The sequence below is a fragment of the Sminthopsis crassicaudata genome, chromosome 4 (genome assembly GCF_048593235.1).
Source record: "Sminthopsis crassicaudata isolate SCR6 chromosome 4, ASM4859323v1, whole genome shotgun sequence".
Classification (NCBI taxonomy): domain Eukaryota; kingdom Metazoa; phylum Chordata; class Mammalia; order Dasyuromorphia; family Dasyuridae; genus Sminthopsis; species Sminthopsis crassicaudata.
The window spans coordinates 200,334,480-200,355,795 of record NC_133620.1 but is presented as its reverse complement, the minus strand read 5'-3'; the positions used below and the strand labels follow the sequence as shown (position 1 = coordinate 200,355,795).

The window sequence follows — 21,316 nt, the reverse complement described above, 5'->3', positions numbered from 1 at the left end:
AAATAACAAATATCTCTCTCAAGTGAAGTAGAGGAGAAACTAACTGTTGTTTTCCTGATATTTAGAGAAATACTTGCATTTCTTTAAAAACAAAATCATAGGAGAGGCGGCCAGGTAGATAAAAAGTAGTATTCACAGTCAGGAAGTCATAGGTTTAAGTAGTACCTCTTACACAGGTTCTAGGAGCTTGGGTATTTTTTTTGATCTTTTGGTCCTTAAGCAACTTCTTAGGACAGGAAGTTGCAATTTGCCTATTTGCTTAGTAGAGACTTCTCCATGGAATTTGCTTAATAAAATCTCAGGATGATTTCCTTCTCCTCTCCTTTATCCACAATAAAAAATGGGCAGAGGTGATGAAATACAGGCATGAAGAGGACTATTTTGTCAGAAATGATCAAAGGACTCATTTGTAATGCTTAATGAAGGACCTAAATTTAAGAATATTTTGAGTGCTCAAGAATGCATTGACAAGTGCATTTTTAAAAAAATCTATAAAGTGAAGAAAAATAGATGTAAGATAAAATTTTTATCTTTAAATAAAATTATTTTAAAATTGTGCCAATATTCTGTTTCTTGTATTTCATAGCCATAAAAGAAAATTATATATATTTTGTGTGTGTATGTGTGTGTGTGTGTGTGTTGGGGGGGTAAGTAAGAAGGAAAGTAACATTAATAACAAAAGATCCATAATATACATGTGTTTTAAGTGACTATATTCTGAAGCATTACTTATTTTAAATTTTAGGTAATAAATACAAGAATTATAACATAGCATAAATTTGAAGGAAAATAAAACCAAACTTTCCTATCTACTTTCTGAAAACTGAAAATCAACTAGATTGTCTTTTTCTATTATTCCCCTTTTTCCAATACACATATTTTAAATGTTTAATTTGCATGTCATCTATGCAAACAGATTGCCATCATGCACAACATTTCCCATGAGTGAATCAGAGTGAAAATTTGCTCAAAATTAAATTACTAAAGTAATCAACTTGGGAGTTTAGGTTAGATGGAATAAGCATATCCCTCTCCTATTTATGTATATGTATATGTGTCATGTCTGTATGCATATGCACATATACATTTATATAAACATGTATGTGATAAAGGATTACCTCAGCCTATATCTGTATATGTTAAACAAATAAGTTAATGGACATGGGACATAACCAGTTTATATAATTTATCATGGTTGGCCTGCTCAAACTATCTTGATGACCACTAGTCGATCATTCAGTCTGACCTAAGTAACACTATCTTTCTGTCACTGAAATGCCACTATTTGCAGTCACAATTCCAGTCACAGATGAAAATTTAATTTAAAATCATATTCTCTGAAGCCCTCACTGAATTTTTGAGTTGCTATTTCTATGCATCTAAAATGTATATTATTACTAGTTTATTTTGTCTAAGATCACGGTTGGGGCTCAAATTTTGGATAAGTGGCTCATGCATTAAAGGTGTAGCAAAGGAGCTTCAGGATGAGAATTCTCAAAAACAGAATAAAATTTTAATCATGCTAGCTTATCATGCCTGTGGCACTCCTCGTCCACCCAACAACTATGGCCATCTCTGCTTTTCCAGTTACTCTAAGGTTGCAAAAGCATAATGATACCAAGCTTGGTGTGGTATTTGAGTTAAGTGGGCCAGTGGTGCAGAAGACAAAAATTAGATGAAAAGCCACAAGAGTACAGATACAGAGTAATGACTGAAAACAGATTCAATATTACTTTACTCTAGAATTGGCAACCATTTTATAATTATAATGCTAACTATATCAAATGGTATGTGTGATAAGCTTTGCTCTTATCAGGCTGCCAAAATGATGCATTAAGTAAGTTATTTTAGGGAAGACTAGGGTGAAAAAAGTAACCCACAATAGTCAAACTAATCATTTCTCTGAAATTGCTAGAATTCTGTCCAAGAATATAAGAAATCTAGGTAGCCTTACCCAGACAACCCAAAAACATTTACCTACTTTTCACTGCTACTTGAAATGAGTTTTACAATAACTTAACAGGATTGAAATTGTCTTTTGAATAATTTAAAAGAATTGTTATCTCTAAGCTATGCTTCATGTTAGCGAATTGATTATTGTTTATGACAAAGCAACAATAAAAACCTTGTACTAAAAACAAGACAAGGTGATGATATCTGTATCACATGATAATACATCCTAGTGAAGGACCATAAGAGAAAAAGCATGGAAGGTGGTCATTTTTAGGGAGAAAAAAATGCTCCCATTCTAATTTTAGCGCTTTGGGACAAAGCCTGTTTGTTCATTATTAGTTGTATTTCATAAAATATATTAGAAAGACTATTGTAGGTGTCAGAAGACCTGAGTTCAAATCTAGATGTGTGACTTTCAATAAGTCATATAATCTCTCTGAGCCTCAGTTTCTTATTCTGTAAAATAGAGAAAGTTATGCTATTTACCTCAGAGATAAGGTATATCTTGTATACCATATATATATCTCAGTAATATATATAGTAATATATGTTAAGGTTGTCATAACCACAAAGTACTACGTGAATATTAAAATAAATGATGGGAAGTTGTACATCAATTAATATTAAGAATGTTGACTAAGTTATAAAATATCAAGAAAATGTGAATATTTATAGATTAAAATGAAACTTTGTTCAATAAAGACACAATAAAATGAACCATTAAAAAGTTGAACAGTAAAAAAGAAAGAAAATTTAAAAAAAACCCTTATCATCACTGACCACAAAATTTCATCAGTCTGGATTTATCATGGCAGGGAAGTTTGAAAATAATAATAATAATAAAAAAGAAAACACTGGTAGTTCTCAGGATCTCTTTAAGATGATTATTTTTTTTAATTGACCAGAGTACAAAGTCTCCTTGATCTTAAAATCTTTGTATACTGGAGTAATCAACGAACTTTAGTCTTAACTGGAGATTCTGGCTCAAAGACATCATCTTCAACACCTTCTTCAATGGGCTTCATTTTTTCAGAGGCTCTCAAGTATGGGGAAGGCACGCCTGTCAACATTTCAGGAAGAAAACCAATTAATAGATCTTAATAGCCAATCTCAAATTGTAGAATCTTCCAAATACATAAAAGTCTAAAGCAATGGCTCAGCTCAATATATTGTTAATCACTTACTATGTTCTGTATTGGGCAGCAGGGATGCAAAGGCAAAACAAAAACTAATACCCACTCTAAAGGGACAGCAATTATTCTCAGTTTTTAACGAAACAGAGATATAGAGAAGGGAAACTTGCCCTAAGTCTGATTTTACTTTGTCACATAACAACAACAAAAAAAGAACTCATTTATTTGGAAGAACATTCTTGTTTTGATTCTGCTTAATGTGTATAATGTGAACCTTCTTGAATACTCAGTCTGGCCAGACTGCAGTAGCTGGGTATTCAGGATATTTGTTGAAAAACTGAAATACAGCATATGGAACCCAAAGAACTGATATGGGAAAGTGTTTTCTAAAAGTAATGACAGATATGATTAGAAATAGTTGCATGGGATTTTCTATAATACATAAGCAATGAACTCACCAATTCTATGTTTTTTTGTTTTTCACAATTAGACAAAATAAGAACAAAAATATTGACTTGATTATGGAGTATTTAAAGGTCTCTGAATAAATGAATGTATTTCACAAATAATTGTGAAATCTTATCAGTAGGTGATTATGATAGGATTAATATCTAGCTGGGTTCTGCTCCTGCCATATAAATCTGGGTAATTCTTATCTAAAAGTTAAGGAAGCTATCCTCCAAGATTTTATTGGCCTGGGGGCTAAGGTTCAAGGCTCAGGACTATTGACTGTGTGACCTAGCTTCTGTATTGATATGTTTCTAGGTCATGTAAAGTCATAAATATACTATCTGGAGTCAAGGTCCTTCAGTCTGCTGATGTCCCACTATCCTATATTATATCCTGAACTTCTGACATTCTCCTAAGGAAGTGAGTACTCCTTCCTCCCCCACTTTATCTTTTCTACATATTAACTAAATTGGCTATCTTACTATTTGGACCACTTGGCCTTACCATCTACCCTGCTGCAGCACCATAATCACCATAGGCCATTTTTATACACATTGCAGTCTTAACTTTTCTATGTGTTTTATCTTTCCCTATTAGAATGTGAAGTTCTAAAAAGCACGGACTTTTTTATTTGTCTTCTAAGCAATTAGCATAGTAATTTTACATAATAATCATTCATCAATTAGATATTTCTCTAGTATTTACTGTTTACAAGGTTCTAGATTAGGTACTTGGGATACAAATACAAAATCAAGCAGTCTGGCTCTCAAAAGATTTTTACATGATTATGGCTAAGTCAAAACAAAAGAAATACAAAGTGATTTCAGAGGAAAAAATAGGGGGAAAAGATGTATATGTGAAAAAATTAGAAAATAGAGAAAAAAGAGAAATCAGAAAAAAGCTTTATGGATTAAAAAAAGGAAAATAAAAAAATTAGAGAAAATTAGAGATATCAAAAAAAAAAAAAAAAAAAAAAAAAAAAGGTTTATAAGTGAAGTTGTACTTGACCTGAATATCTTGGAGTGAGTTAGAGTTTCCAAGAGGAGAAAGTAAAGATGGAGAACATTTCCAGGTATGGAGAAAATAGTCTTAGATGCAAATGATTAACTTCACCTGAGTTGAAATCTAACCTCAGACCCTAACTAGTTGTGCAACTCCAAATAAGTCAGTTAATCTTTGTCCACATCACTTTCCTCTTCTATAGAATAGGAATCTTATATACTAGCACCTATTTTTCAGGGTTCAGATGAGATAACTATAAAGTATTTAGCATTGAGCTTGGCATATAGTAAGTACTATGTAATTATTGCTTATTGTTATTAGTTTTTGTTCTCATTTTAGCCAAAGGGAGAAAATTATATGAAGCCACTATGGGTTGGTTTGACAGCCCTTATTCCAGTGCTAATTTGGTCTTGTGTCACAGCACCATTACACTATCTAAACCTTTCCTGTTGTTAGAATCCTATAATAGTCTTGAGTGCATGGACTGATATTCATAGGGAGTGAAAATAGGAGTGGCTACCTATTTCTCTGTAGCAGTCAATTGTCAGGAGACTAGTTGTCAAAAGCTGGGAGAATTATCATCAGACTTGGTGTTTTCTAACTTGATAAGATATCTGAATTCTTTTTGGGAAAGATTTAGATTTCATCATAAAATAAGAATGATTATTTCCTTCACTAAGTAAATCAAAAAACCAATTTGGAGTTTGAGTAAAAGTGAGAGAATAGAATAAGGAAATTATTTTATATAATCCCAAGGTGGATGATGATAAATCCCTTTCTATGTTTCCTACTAACTTTTATAACTCATCAGAACTTTGCCCAGAAGGTGCAAACTAAGTTTTAAAAGGGGCTTTTATTTTATTTTATTTTATTTATTTTTTCATAATAGCTTTATATTTTTCAAAATACATGCAAAGATAGTTTTCAATACTCTTGCAAAACCCTGCGTTCTATATTTTTCTCCCCCACTCTTCTTCCTTGCCCCTCCCCTAAACAGCAAGTAATCTAAGTTAAACATGTGCAATTCTTCTAAACATATTTCCACATTTATCATGCTGCACAAGAAAAATCAGATCAAAAAGGAAAAAAAATGAGAAAAAACAAGCAAGCAAAAAATAACAATAATAACAAAAGGCAACAATACTATGTTGTGATCCACATTCAGTCCCCATAGTCCTTTCTCTGGATGTAGATGGCTCTTTCCATCACAAATCTATTGGGATTGGCCTGAATCATGTCATTTTTGAAAAGAACCAAGTCCATCATAGTTGATCATCACATAATCTTGCTTCTATTCACATAACTTAGCATCGGTTCATGTAAGCCTCTACAAGCCTCTGAATCATTCTGTTGATCATTTCTTATAGCTCAATAATATTCTATTATATCCATATAACATAACTTATTTAGCCATTCCCCAACTAATCAGCATCCACTCAATGTAAATGAATTTCATTGGCTAGTAGTGCAGTAAAGCTTTATTTTTGGTAAGACGTTCATTCACATCACTCCTTTGGTTCTTGGAGGTTGGGTCACTGAAGCTGAGCACCTCATATGTAAACATCCAAACAACTTATTTATCCAATACCGTCAGAGAACTTATACTCAAAACTTTTTCTAAGAGACATAAACACTTTCCTAACTTCTTAAATTGAGCATATTGAATATAATTTAATTTTTTCTTCATGGCTCAAAACTAGCATTCTTAATACCAGCTATTGTATACCATAAAGATCTGTAAGCTCTCAAGGGTTGTTAAAGAGGATAGGACTATATGTCTCTACATTAAATGGCCCCAGGATCTATGATTTTTGAGTCAGATTCAGATTTCTAGTTTTTGTTACTCTATCTTTATTGTTCTATGGCATTTTCTATTTTTGTCAACCAGAATCACAGCTGTTTCTCTGCAGGACATCAGCAATTACCTTCTACTTTTCTATAGGAGCATCAAGGTGATGCAATGGATAGAGGACTGGGCCCGGAGTTAGTAGAACCTTGAGTTCGAATATGGCCTCAGACTTTTTAGTTGATTCTGAAAAAGTCACTTAACCCTGTTTGCCTCAGTTTCTTCATCTGTAAAATGAGTTGGAGAAGGAAATGGCAAACCATTCCAGTATCTCTACCAAGAATACCCAAATAGGTTTACAAAGAGTCCAACCTGACTGAAAATAACCAAAAAAAGTTTTCTATGGGTTGGAAATCCAGATGACTTGATGAAATTGCATTTAAAGACAGTGTAAATGGGTTCTGAAGGGTCCTAAAAGACTCATCTATAGAGAACAGAGAAATAGCATTACTATACAAATTTTGACAATTCTTTCATCTTATTTTCTTCTGGCTTTGAGATTTGCTCTAGGTAGGTGAAATTGAAAAAAAAAATCTCCTTTCAATTAAATAGAGCATTACTCTATAAAGTTTGTCAAGGAACCTTTTTTCCCCTCAGGTAATATACTTAAAATACATCTGATTTTGTAAACCACAGAATAAAATGTCTTGAGACTTTATGCCCTGGAAACTTTGTCAAGATTTTAAAAATTCCTTTGAAAATGTTATTATGATTATGTTCAACCATCTGGCCAACCAATTAAGTAAGTAATTAAAAACTTCACAGGTGAAATCTTATTTAGACTTATACAGTTCCTTAAGTTTATTTATTCATATTAATTGGGAAAGAGAAAGCTTTAGCACCTTCTGTAGAAATACTTCTTTTCAAATACTAAAGAGGGGAAAGGGACCTGTGTGTGCCAAAATGTTTGTAGCAGCTCTTTTCATAGTGGCTAGAAACTGGAAGATGAATGGATGTCCATCAATTGGAGAATGGTTAGGTAAATTATGGTATATGAAGGTTATGGAATATTATTGCTCTGTAAGAAATGACCAGCAGGAGGAATACAGAGAGGCTTGGAGAGACTTACATGAACTGATGCTGAGTGAAACGAACAGAACCAGAAGATCGCTGTACACTTCAGCAACAATGCTGTATGAAGATGTATTCTGATGGAAGTGGATATCTTCAACATAAAGAAGATCCAACTCACTTCCAGTTGATCAATGATGGACAGAAACAACTACACCCAGAGAAGAAACATTGGGAAGTGAATGTAAACTGTTAGCACTACTGTCTATCTACCCAGGTTACTTACACCTTCGGAATCCAATACTTAACGTGCAACAAGAAAATTGGATTTACACACATATATTGTATCTAGGTTATACTTTAACACATGTAAAGTGTATGGGATTGCCTGTCATCTAGGGGAGGGAGTTGAGGGAGGGAAGGGAAAATCTGGAAAAATGAATACAAGAGATGTTATAAAAAAAGAGATGCATATATACTGTCAAAAATATAGAATTATAAAATTAATAAATTTTTTTAAAAAAGAAATATTTCTTTTCTAAAATTTGCACTTTTGTTTTGTTGATTTGTTTCCACATTAATCGAAGGGGCTCAAACCTTTGGCCCTTGTTAAGTCATATTGAGATAGTTTTATATTCTTGTTCTTGGAAATAGCTCATAAGATCTGTGTGAATCTCACAGAATACAGGTGTGAAATGTGGAGGGGAGTGAAGGAAGAAATAAAAGAGTAATATTCTTGTAAACATGGAGGTTCCTTAGGTTACTGCTAAAAAAAGTCTGCCCTTTCAAAAAGGATTATTTACATACATTGTGGGGGAGAGGAATACATGGATAAAGATCTTATCTATTTGGTGTGAATACTTGATTACTGGAAACACTGGATTTTACATGTAATACTCATACTCTTTAGTTGAATTCCCTGAAAATTCAGAAGCTAAAAATTGGTAATGCAATTGCAACACAAACTGCAAAAAGTAATGGAAAAATTGTACATTTGGAGTGAAGGATGCCTCTTTATGATACATCTCCCTTTAATACCCCATCAGTGTGTCTGTCTAAAGTTAGACCTATATCTCAGAAGACTGGAAAGATATTTATTTAAAAAAATAAAGAGTACAGTGATCCTTAGGGTAGGAGGAAACTATGAGAATTATTTGAAGACATCAAATTTTTAGCAAACTGACAGTCAGGATGTGCTGAATCCATCTTTTAATAGCTTTCAGTTATTACATTTTCAGTATGAGCAATTGCATATCAGAAATCCTCAGTCTTATGAATCAGAGCTTTATTTATTATTGTATTCATTGTTTACATTAATAAAGTAATAGAGCCAATATAAATAATGCAGATTAAACTATTTCCCCCCCAGAGAGCTGATTGCTAGAGATTTACCAGCACATCATTGCCTATATTATAAGAAGAATGCTGAAATTCATTTATTTAGTCAAGAAATATTCCTTAAATATCTATGTTTGTTGTCATTTATATATTTATTCACTATGCTATTATTGCTTTGTTTTTTTATTTTGTCATAGTATCAGGATCTCACCCTCAAATAATTCATTTTCAATGCTTCCTTTTTTTCTTCATTCAATAAAATTCAGCTCATTCAAATCAACCAGAAAACATCTGTTATATATCAAATATGCACAAAGTATAATGCTGGATGCTTGGAATATAAAGGGAAAAATGCTTTAAGAAAGAATGCAATTGACAACTACACAAAACACATTTTATTAAGGAATGATTACCTTTCTCCCTCTTTCCTTCTCTGTTAGTCTCATTTGTATCATCTGTAAGCCCTGGGACATTGGATTAGATCAGGGTATTCTTATACTTTTGGAGGGTCATGGATCTTTTAGTGTAGCTTATGGATTTATTCTCATAGGATAGTATTTTTAAATAATTGAAGGAAATGCTTAAAGGTTAGTGAAAACAGAGGCCTATTTTTTTTTCTGTCAGCCCTGGAATTTATTTATGGTACTCTGAGGAAATCTGTGGAGCCCAGTTTAAGACTTCTGGAAATTAAAGACATCCCTCCCAAAATTTGTAGAAAAATATTTATAGTTAACTCTTTTTTTGTGGTGGCTAAGGACTGGAAATAATAGGATTCCCATGAATTGAGAAATGCTAAACAAACTATCATATGTAATTGTAATGGAATATTATTGTAATGTAAGAAATGACAAACAGGATGATTTTAGAAAAACCTGGAAAGACTTACATGAACTGATGCATAGTGAAGCGAATAAAACCAAGAGAATATTGTACATGGTAATAACAGTATTGTATGATGAAGAATTATAAATGACTTAGCTTCTCCCAGAAATACAATGATCTAAAATAATCCCAAAGAACTAATAATAGTTCCTTTAGGGAAAGAACTGATAATTGTTTGAACACAGGCTGAAGCATGCTATTTTCCACTTTATTTCATTTTTTCCTTTTATTTGAGTCTTCTTGTACAACATGTCTTCTATGGAAATGCTTTACATAAATGCACTCTGTATAAGCAGAGATCCATTAGGGTCATTTGGGTTTCTAAGCCAAGCCTATACCAGTATTCTGATCTCTTAACTATTAAATTCTTTCTACTCTTCCTTAAATTCTCACTTTATTTATGTTAATCACATATGTCTCACCCAAAGGGATTATAAATCTAGGCTCTTTTATTCTTGTTTGTCTCACTTGGTTATAATTTAAATTATGTGAATTTAATTCTGGCATAGTTTATTTAAGGAATACCTAAGGCAGTCAGCAGTAATCTTTTCAGTTTGACTTGCTAGCTTGAGGGAATAAATGAAAATGAAGAATACTTCATCAACTATTACATTTCAGTTCCCTCCTTTGCCCCATCCAAAAATGGAAGAATAAGCAAGTGAAACTTAAAATAATGTGGAAGGCTGGGATGGGGGAGGGCAATCATTTGGATACTGAAGAGGAAATACGAGATAGAGATAAAATAATGACACCAAAGGGTCACCAAGTCAAATGGTCTAAACAAGACTATCTTAGAATAGATGGTGGTAGTGTCAATCCCTGCCTGAGAATCTTATCTATCACCTGGATATTACTACCTACTAGGATTGATTAATGGGACTAAATTTCTTATTTTCCAAGAGAGTAGTTGGGTCCATTTCAATTCTAGACAACATGCCTAAAATGCTAGTGATAATTCATTAAGAATGTGATTTCAAGGGCAGCTAGGTGGCGCAGTATAGAGGGTCACAGTCAGTGGGGAAACTCTGGGTAAGTTATAAGACCCTTCAGCCCAGAGGGAACCTGATAACAATGTCTGGTTTGGCTCCCCATCTCTCCTAAGGGCTCTCTACCTTCCTGAGAAATCAGGGGGTGGTGACAACCTGTGTGGAGATTGAAGCAGAGTGATAGCAGGGGGAAGAGTGATACCAGGTGGCAAACTACATACAATAGCAAATTGTTTATATGGTCACCTGTGCTCAGTGTTGTTTTTGTTACATTATAAAATGGGGAAAGTCCTTGAAATAAACAGACTCCATTTTTCCATCCTCCTCAGGAGTCCCACCTCATCACTTCTCCATTAAGAAGATATATTTAATCACCCGGTATGGGGGCTCTAGAAGGCAATGTTATGTTTTGTCACCCCAGCTTGGGGGGCTCTAGAAAGTAGGATACAACAACAGGAGGACCTGAGTTCAAATCTGGCTTCAGACACTTAATACTTCCTAGCTGTGTGACCCTGAACAAGTCACTTAACCCCAATTGCTTAAAAAAAAAAAAAAAAAAAAAGAATGTGATTTCCTAATCAAGTGGGCCCTAGGTAGTAGAAAGAATAATAAATTTGGAGTTATAGATTTTAGGTTGAAGTCTGAGTTCTGTTACACATTACTACATTACCTCAGGTAATTTAACTTCTCTGAGGTTTAATTTTTTCATTTGTAAAATGAAGGGTGTTAGATTAAATGATTATAAGATTCCTTTTGGTTTAGTTCTATGATCATATGATTCCTAATTTCCCCTTTCTTCTTCCTTCTATAATTTCAAACCCTAAATATCCATCCTTTACACATCAAAATTTTTCCACAAGGATAAGTTAAGTGATTGATGCTAATGTACAAATGGCTTCATAATTATTACTCTGGGATATGTAAGTTTAAGTTTAGAAATTTAGGTGCCAAAAATAAGTGAGGTAGTAGTCTTTTAAATATCATCCCTAACAAAAAGTTTCTGGACCTCAGATGTGCAGAGAGCACTGACAAGGAAGAAAAACTTTCTCATTGTACCATGTATATGGACATGCCATGAGGCCCAATTATGCTATTGACTGGTAGATTAAATCCTTAGAAAAGTACAGCAGATAAACCAGATCAAGTTTCTATCAATTGGAAATAAGAATTGCACAGTTATACAGCCAGTGATGAAACTATTAGAGTATGTAAAAGCATAGAATTTGTGAGCTTCGTATATTGAATTTTAGGAATAATTAACTTCTATAGAATTAATGGGATACAAGGAGACAGTTTTGGGAGTGAAAAGAAATTTTAGGAATTTTATGGCAATAGTGGTAGCAATCAAAGATACTTCCTAGAGAAAGTTTTTTTTTTTTTTTTTAATTACACCTAAAACTCTATGCCAAAGATATGAGTTTGACAGTAACTTGGAAACACTTTAAATCTTTGATTGCATCTGAATCTGTTATTTACTTCCTTAGAGACTAAAAAATATCCTGACTGAAAAACCATCATGGTAGTGTGGGGGGAAAACATAGACATATGGAAAGATGAAGGAACTGTGCCTCAATTTCCCATATACAAAAAAGAGGGAGCTGAATTGGAATCTCTATAGTCACTTTCAGCTCTGAGGTTCTATAACTTCACTGTTTCTAAATCTTTAATTTTCCATTCAAAAACTTTTTAAACCTTCTAATTAACACTGTAATTTATAAAATTCTTAATTATTTTAAGCACAAGTACTTTGATTAGAAGCAATTTTGACAGAAACACTTTTATACTTTGTGAACCAAGATCATCTACTGTACACATGGTGTACTAAAGAATGAATAATCATCAATAAGTTTAATAAAATATAGTACACATGTCATGCCATAGTTTCTTTTTATTGTCCTGCCTCAGTTTCCCTAAATAGTCCTGCCTCTGTTTCCCTGAACTATTCTGCCTCAGTTCCTTGAATTGCTCTGCCTCAGTTCTCCTGATTGCAACCCCCTCCCCTTCCTGACCATTAGGACTGAGATAATTAGGGCTGGAGAGATCTGGCATTCCAAAAGATAAAACTCCTATCTCAGATATGTCTAATTGCTATCCTCTATCTCAGTGGGGACAGAAAGTCCCAGACTTTCTGTCTCTAACTAACTACTCCCAGTTTATCAGAATTTATGGTCCTAGCCCCAACCTGTCAGAACCAAATTGATGAACCCTTCTTGGAAATTCCTGCTCTCAGTGTTTGGACTCCACCCCCTGCCTTTGTCTCCCCTGATTGCTTAGAGCCACATATATAAAAACCATTGGGAATCTCATATCCCATGCTGCTGCTGCTGCTCAGTGCTTTGAGACATTAGCCCTGGGATCCTTTGGTCCCACAAAATCTCTCCCTCTCAGAAATCCAAATAAAATATTAAAAACTCTCTAATCTCTATCTTGACTTAGTTTCTCCAGCATTATACATATCCTCAAAGGATTTACAATTATTGGATGGATTATAATGGAGTAAAAGAATCTGCATCATTTGGGTTTAAATTTTTACTTTTTTTTGGAAACATATAGCATTAAGGCTTCTTTTTATATTCTGAAATATTAAGATATAATATTAAAATAGTGTCCTAGTCTAAAGTCTTTAGTACCACTCGAACAAAAACCTTACTTATACTTCTTCAAAATGTAAAAATTCTTTGTTTCATCCTTATCAAAGACTTAATCAGTTTTTTGTGATAGAAGATGATCAAGTTCTAAGGAAGGATCTCTTAGAAAACTTGTCTGTGATGACTAAACTAGAAGAAATTTCTTTAACTTAGTAAAGAGAAATGTCTCTTGAATTCACCTTTGAATTGAAGGAGAAATCCTTTGAGGAAATTTTATAGGGATCGTTCTTTTGTTAACCAAGGCAAGTAGTTTTGTCTTAGACTAAAATCAAAGGAGGTGATCGATTTGTTTCACAGTGGACTTAACTGGTTTTTCCAATGTAGCCAGACTGTCTCCAAGTGTACAGTTCCCTTTATGGACATTTCTATAGTTTTATTTTGTTTTGTTTGTTTTAAACCAAACTTCCAAAATAAAGTATAATTTTTCTTTAATTTTTTCTGTAGAACTTATCTTTGAAATTCAAAACACTATAAATTGCAAGTCTCTAACTTGAGGCAGAGAGAAACTGCTCTTTGGCATTTGTCTATTTCAGCATAACAATATTTTATTTGTAATTAATGAATTTGTTTCTGTCAGATTTCTGTCAGAGTTCTAACTTTTTCCACATTACCAGTGACCAGGTAAACTCATTAAGCAAACACAACCCCACCTCCCCATAGTTCTTCAATTCTTCAAAATGTCAGTAGTGCCAAAAAAAACCCAAACCTTCTATCAAGGCAATTTATAAGCCACCCTTTCAATCCCCTTAAACCTCAAATTTAGGTAGTATCTAGTTGTCTCTACAAAACTCCACCTCATCAACCCTCCTCCCCCAACTCTTCCTTCATGCATACAACTGATAAGTCTTTTCAAATATATGAGTTTCTAGAAAAGAGGCAGGTAATTGATTGTCAAACACATGTCTGAATTTTTTCTAGTTTGGAAAGAATCTATCAGGCCTTGGGCTCTGCTGGCATAGCTTCTAAACTATCAAGGTCATTTCCTCATGTGAGGAGGTATCAGAATACAATTATCAAAAGCATACAAATTATTCCATCAGACATTAGAAAACAATAATTTGAAATGGCAGCAATTCCACTATAGAATTGTATTTAAATAGGAAACTTTTTTTTTTTTATATAAGCACATTTCTAAACCTTGAAGCTGTGGTGTTGTAAATAATTCTTTTGCAGTAAACAAGTAATTATAGATCCCTTTGCCATTAACAGAACCTAGATAAATGTGAGCTGAACAGAATTATATAACTATGTACATTTCCAACATACAGTGCCTGGGGACTGAATTGATTATCTTTTCTATCTGTGACAGTCAAAGGTCCATCATTATGTCTGTTGTTGAAAATTTAATATACTTTGATGTCCCCTGAAAAATTCAACTTAAAGAAAAATAATTTTAGCACTACTGGTCTAACATTTAAATTTTATTGGTCTAATTCTTTAAGTAGATTCTGGTTAATAATAAAACTCCTAGAACTCATACTAACTTCATGGGGAGAAATCTTGTGTTAGTGCAATAAAGAAATCAGCAGTTTACTGTGGGTGATGATATTGGATGGGATAGTTGGGGAAGAGAGATTAACATGATGAGATTTAGAGCTAGAAGAGAACTCCTAGAGCATATGGCCCCAAATCAGGGTACAACTTTAGTGACAATTCATCTGTTTATTGTTTGTATCAAATAAAATGTTTACAAAGAATTATCCAACCTTGAAATACAGGTGAAATAGATGTTATCCCAAACTGAGACAAAAAAAAACGAAGCTTTTCCCTCCCCTAGAGTTACATACTTAGGAAGTATTTAAGACAAAATTTGAAACACACACACACACACACACACACACACACACTGCTATCTATTTATAAGTAAAACTGTCACTAAAGTTGTACCCAATTCCTCCGATGGGATGAAAATAATTTCTAGGTTAGAGACCTTAGGATCATAGGAGCATAGATGTCATCTAGTCTACCCTCCTCCTTCTACAGATGTAGAAACTGAAGCTGAGTTCTTTGACATGCCCAAGGTCATCCAAGCAGATTTGAATGCAAACTTTCTGGCTTGAGGATCCTAACTCCAAGCTCAGTGCTCTAGCCACTGCACCACCTAACTGCCCTCAAAACTAAAATAGCTAAATGGCAATTCAAACTATTTGAATTGGAATTAAGCTACAAAGAATAATATTTGAATTAAATGGTTCTTACAGCAACAATTATCTTCTTCCCTTTAATCCTTGGGTATTCCTGAAACAGTATAAATATCTAGACACACAGTATTCTTAAAGAAAGAGGAAAAGTGTCCAAGTGTCTTGGCCTTAGAAATTTGTGTTAATATTTGTATTATTCATAATTACCTAAGCATGCAAAATGTCCTTCCCTTTGTTTTTCTTTGCTTTTTGTCAAACAAAACAAAAACAAAACCAGAAACAAAAACAATTCAGTGAACAAGTTAACATTTGAATTAAAAAAATTGACATTTGTTTTGTTTGCTTGATAGCATATTGTAGTGAATAAAATACTATCCTTAGAGCCAGGAAAACTTGAGTTCAAGTCTTCACTTTGGCAGATATTTGTTCTGTGATTGTAAGTCACTTAACCTCTCAGTTCCATAGGCAATGCCTAAGACTCTAAATTGCAGAGAAGGAGCCAACTTGAATTGGCAAAGAGAGTTTTCTTTTCTAGTAGCTCACTATATTATGATATCACAAGTCTAGCTCCTATCCCTATTTAATTGCCTATAATTACTGGGGCGTAGGGAAAGGAATTAGGAGAGGAGGGTAGGAGATTTCCTCCAAAGATTAACTCTAACTAATACAAGGAAAAACTAATGAATAAGAAATTAATTTTTGTTTAACTCTTGCCTCCCTTCAAATGAAAGAAAGAAAAAAAAGAAGAAAGGAAGGAATGAAAGAATACTTTAATAGTTTTTATTTTTATTCTTTATTCTTACATTTTTTTTATTCTTCCAAAGTTTGTAAATTCAGTTCACATTGAATATATTCAAAAGAAGAACCGATTTTTGAACCCAGGAACCACTACGGAACTTAAGGCCTATAGTTTGTTTCAAATCACAACCACTATTCCATCAGTTTAGTCTTAACTCAGTCTGTAAAAGTTCTATTTGTTGATTCATACTATCTATTGGGAAATCTCCAGAAGCCAGAAAATTGAGAAAGTAATACTAATCTGGGGAATTTTTTCATTCTAGAAAGTTTCTCCATAGTCAGATTTTTCTTGAAACCTCTAAGGTTTTTTTAGGATTACTTGAATTTGGGGGAGAATAGGCTCAAATGGAAATAAAATATAAATATAATATAAAACATTTAGTAACTGTCTTTCAGTTAAAAAAAAAAAAAGGATTCTGGACTAGACCTTAAGAGTTAGTGCCATAGACAAGCCCTTTCACAGTGGGATGCTATATAACTTAGAGATCCTACCAACTTTTACAGGAACTACTGGAGTTATTCTGCAAGTACTGGGAAATCAGGTACTGTTGGTGGGTTTTTGGACATTGCTATAAGAGAAGTCAAACAACCATCATTTTGCACAGTGGGGAAAACTAAAATCAGGCTAGCTATCTTTGGCTAACATGACAGCAATGATTTTTTTTTTTACACCATTTCCAAGGGTTTTAGTTTGCCAAAGAAAATACTTAAACTATTTACTTTAGGATGGCATAATCTTTCTTTAGGCATAGATATTCAACTGTGATGAATTTCACAAAGAAGGAGATATAAGAGGCTGATGGCCAAGGGAAAAAAAAAGCTTTCTCTAATTTCCTTCCTTTATTTTCAGGTTAATCATCAAATAAGGTCTCATAAGCTAGCTTTGGTATGACAAATGTACTTGATGCTACAGTCTGCCCTATGATGAATGATAATTCCTTTGAAAATATTTTATTCTTTTCCTGATGTATATTTAGAGTTTTGTAACAGATAAGATTTATCCCTTACACTTTTGTTATTGTTCAGTCATTTCAATTATGTCCAACTGTTCTTGATCCCATTTGGGATTTTCTTGGCAAAAATATTAAAGTGGCTTGTCAGTTCCTCCTCTAGTTCATTTTAGAATAAGAAAATTGAGGCAAACAGGGTTAAGTGATTTACCCAGGGTCACACAACTAGTAAGTGTCTGAGTACATTTATGAACTTCTTGAGTCTTCCTGATTCTAGGCCTGGTGTTCTATCCACTATGCCTCCTAGTGGCCATCTCCTTCCTATTACGCAAGAATGTCCAGTGTATTAATGGTCTCTAGTAATAATAAATAATTATAAAATAAATTCCCCATTTGCATCTTTTAAAAAATATCTGAGAAAGTAAAGAATGTTTCCCCTTAGCAATTCTAGTGAATTGCTATTTTTAATGATCTTTGCTTTACTTTTAGGTGCAAAAAGCAAAATAAAAGCTTAAAATATCAATAAAGATTTGTTTTAAGGCTTCAAGATTAAAGCAAATATACATGGTCTACAACTTTCACATAAATAAAGATGTACTTCCAAATGAATTTAAGTTTACATATTTGTAATGTTATAAATCACAGACCTATTGTGAAGCACTCATTTTTATTAACTTTGTTTTTATTATGCATAGTGCCATTTTTATCTTAATTTATAACTTCACTTGACTATAAAAATAAGTCACTTTTAAAATTTCATACATAACCTGGTTACATTCTGAAATTTCCTTTTTAAGTACACTCAAAACACAATTTCCCAAAGAAATAAGGTAATATGGATCAGCCCATTCACAAAAGTCTATTTTACAAAACAAATGGAAGCTCATTGGGTTGGTCTGGAAGTACAAACTTCTTATACAAGTATTATGTATCAATTAATATTGACCTCAATGCAGTTTTGAACAGGATTTAGGTGATCAGGCTTGACTGCATTTGGAAAACTTTACAATATCCTCAGTAATCCCAAGCTGTCTGTTATTAGAAAATTCTCTCAATAATGCTGTAGGATTATAACTCACAGAATGCCACAACCTTGAAAGTATCAGAATTCCAAGTGATCCAGAGGGCAATTGAGGGATGCATAGTGGGTGTAAAGTAACAGTCATCCATGAAGTCATGGATTTTAAGAATTTAAATTTAAGAAGCAGCAGAAAGACATCATTAAAGATATCAATGGGTTTTGATGTAGTCAAAAGAGCACTGGTCCTAGAGTCTGTGGACTCTGATTCAAATCTTAATTCTTACTGTCTGTGTGACCTTGAGCAAACTACCTGATTATTCTTGGTTCCAGATTGTTCATTTGTTAAAAAGAAAGAATTGGACAAGTTGAACTCTAAGGTCCTTTTCAGCTTTAAGGTCAATACTGGAAAATAGGAAACAGGCATGCAGTTAGAGAGAGCAATAGCAGTGGACAGCCAAGGTTTTGCAATCATATCCATGAAACATTAAAATAATCCGAAGAAGGCCACTCTGTAGTGCTTCTATTTCCCTATTTATAGAATAAAGCGAATTCCAGCTATTACTAACTGTTTTATATAGCAATTGTAAAGATCAAATGAAATGTATGTAAAGCATCTTGCAAACCTTAAGGAGCAATATTAGTGATTAGTTATTAGATTAGTTCAGAAATGATGGATTTATAGAAATTTTCATGCAGGTTGAGAAAGTAGGGATGAGTTCAATTTCTTCCTCCTACAACACTGGCAAAGTGGATGATTAAGATCACACAGTTAATAAATATCTGATTTATAATTTGAAACACATTTATTCCTGATTCCAAATACAGGTTTTAATCCACTATACTACCTAACTGTCTCCAAAAAAATCAATGCAATAAGGGGAAGGGGAACTGAACAGTTAAAAGATTTGCTTTCTTTTACCCCAATATGGCATGCTCTTGACTTAGAACAGCAGATCAAAACCCGCCACTTGAACTTGTTTTGGGGATATGAGAAACAGGAGTTTTATGGGAGTGGAAAGGTAGTGTTAGGCAGCTTTAAAGGAGGAAAAAAGGAAATCATAAAGAGCAGTATGGGTAAGAGACTTCCTGTGGCCACCAGATATCCAGGCACATTATTATAAGGCAGCAGAATGTGGCTTAAAGGCAACTTTTAATGCACAGAGCAATTTTCAACGTTCGATTTGCCCTATCCTAAAACCACCCACTTCTAGTTGGTAAGGTTTTTTTGAAACTGGAAATGATGTGAAAATTTTTGAAATAGGTTATCGATTTAGGTGGATTATTTCATTTTGAAATTGCTTCTGGTTTGCTGGAAATGCCCGTGTTAAAATCAGATGTGTGATTACTATGCTCTGTCCTAGGGTAAATAGACATACCCTGAACCTTAAAGACATCTGTCTGAATTGTCAAGGCAGGCTAATTTGGTCAGCAAATCACAAGATGATAGACTTACGAGCTGGAATGGACTCATCTAGCCCAATCCTTTCATTTTAAAGATGGGGAAGCAGAAGGCTCAGAGAGGTCAAAGTGATTTGTTCATTGTCACACAGGTAGATCATAAAACTGGGATTTGAATACAAGCCCTCTCACTCCCAAACTAGTTCCCTGTCTACAATCCCATAAAGTACAAGATTTTTTTTTAAATTATGAGAATCATATGCCTGCTCTTTGGTAGAGATATCTGAACACAACACAGGTAAAATCATGTCTTCTAAAATGTTATACATAGGCTGATTTGTAACATGATTAATTTGTAACTCAGTTCTACCCTATGACATTAATGCTACAAATGATTCTACTTTATATTTTCTAAACCAAATTAATTTGTCTGATTGGGAACAGGTTTATTAAGCTATAGTGAATGTTCCCTTTCTCTCTCCCCCACCCTGAAAATCTTATATAGACAGAGAGTTGGGCTTGAAGTTGTTTTCTTAATACTGAAATGTCTGTGTACCATGTCTTTCTCAAGAACTGTACATATGTCCTGTCAGTTTTTCCATTCAAAAAGTCCAGGACTGATAAGAAGGGAAACTAAATATTAACTTGATAGGAATTGTACTTAGAAATATCCTTTGATGAGTTAGCATTAAAAGGATGGTTACAATATTTTCCTTTTAATCTCTTTTTAGATAACTGTACTACATTCATAGCAGCAGAAATAACAGACACTCAAGTAATCATCACATGTATGTTTACTTTTCTAAAAGGGAGATTATTTTAGCAGAAATAAAAAAGCACCATAGGCACACACACACCATGTGAGTGAGTAGCCCCTCTGACAGAAGAAAAGCAAATACAGATAACTGGATGAAATGAAACCACCTTGGTGGCCAAGGACCCTGTCTTGGCAATAACTACAATAAATAATAGCAACGATGAACCTTGAAGAGGGGGAAGGGTAATTTGTATTGCCTCTCAGAAAGTAATTTTCTGATTTCTATTCCACAGGGCCCTAAAAAAAGACAATAAAGCCCGAAAAACTAAGGGTGAAAAAAGCAACATGCTTTCATAATAAAATCTTTAAAAGCTTAGGTTCAACTGACTGCTGAAGAATATGCATCAAGATTAAAAAAAAATCTACCTGAAGTTATTTAGCCCAGATCAACTAAAATGGAGGTCTGAGGCTTTCAAGCAAAATATAAAATATCTCTAGGTTGCCATGACAACCCATTGCTGTTCACCACTTGTCAGTGATGAGATTGCTTTGGCAATCTCTTTCTCTCTGATCATTAGAAAGGTGAGAGTTGAATATCTCCGAACTGTAGTGGCCCAGACTAAGAAGATGGGGTGTGTGTGACATAGCAATAATGATAATAACAACAATAATAATAGCTAAAATTATATAGTGATCTTAAGGGTTATAAATTGTTTTGTATATGTCATTTCACTTGATCCTCATCACTATCTGTGAAGTAGACAATATTATTATCCTCATTATACATATGAGGAAACAAAGAAAGAAGTAAAGTGACTTGCTCAAGATCACATAGTTATTAGATGTCTGAGACAGAATTTGAACTCAGGTGCTCTTGACTCCAAGCCTCATGTCTATTTGAGGTTCAGCTGTAAATACAGCTCCAATATATTTAGAAAAAATTATTCTAAACCTTTCCCCAAATCCTTCAGAAGATCTACCTTTCTCTCAACAGTTTTTAGA

The 21,316-nt window shown here is 33.6% G+C and overlaps 1 protein-coding gene across 2 annotated transcripts in view; it reads right to left on the bottom strand.

Annotated features, from left to right (window-relative positions):
* Positions 1 to 2,827: 2,827 nt before the first annotated feature.
* Positions 2,828 to 21,316, bottom strand: part of POPDC1 (popeye domain cAMP effector 1) — a 60,174-nt gene continuing 41,685 nt past the window's right edge. For both annotated transcript variants that reach the window (XM_074310193.1, XM_074310194.1), the window contains exon 9: positions 2,828 to 3,013. In XM_074310193.1, the coding sequence (XP_074166294.1) occupies positions 2,904 to 3,013 (110 nt within the window). In that variant the 3' untranslated portion in view covers positions 2,828 to 2,903. The remainder of the gene's footprint in view (positions 3,014 to 21,316) is intronic.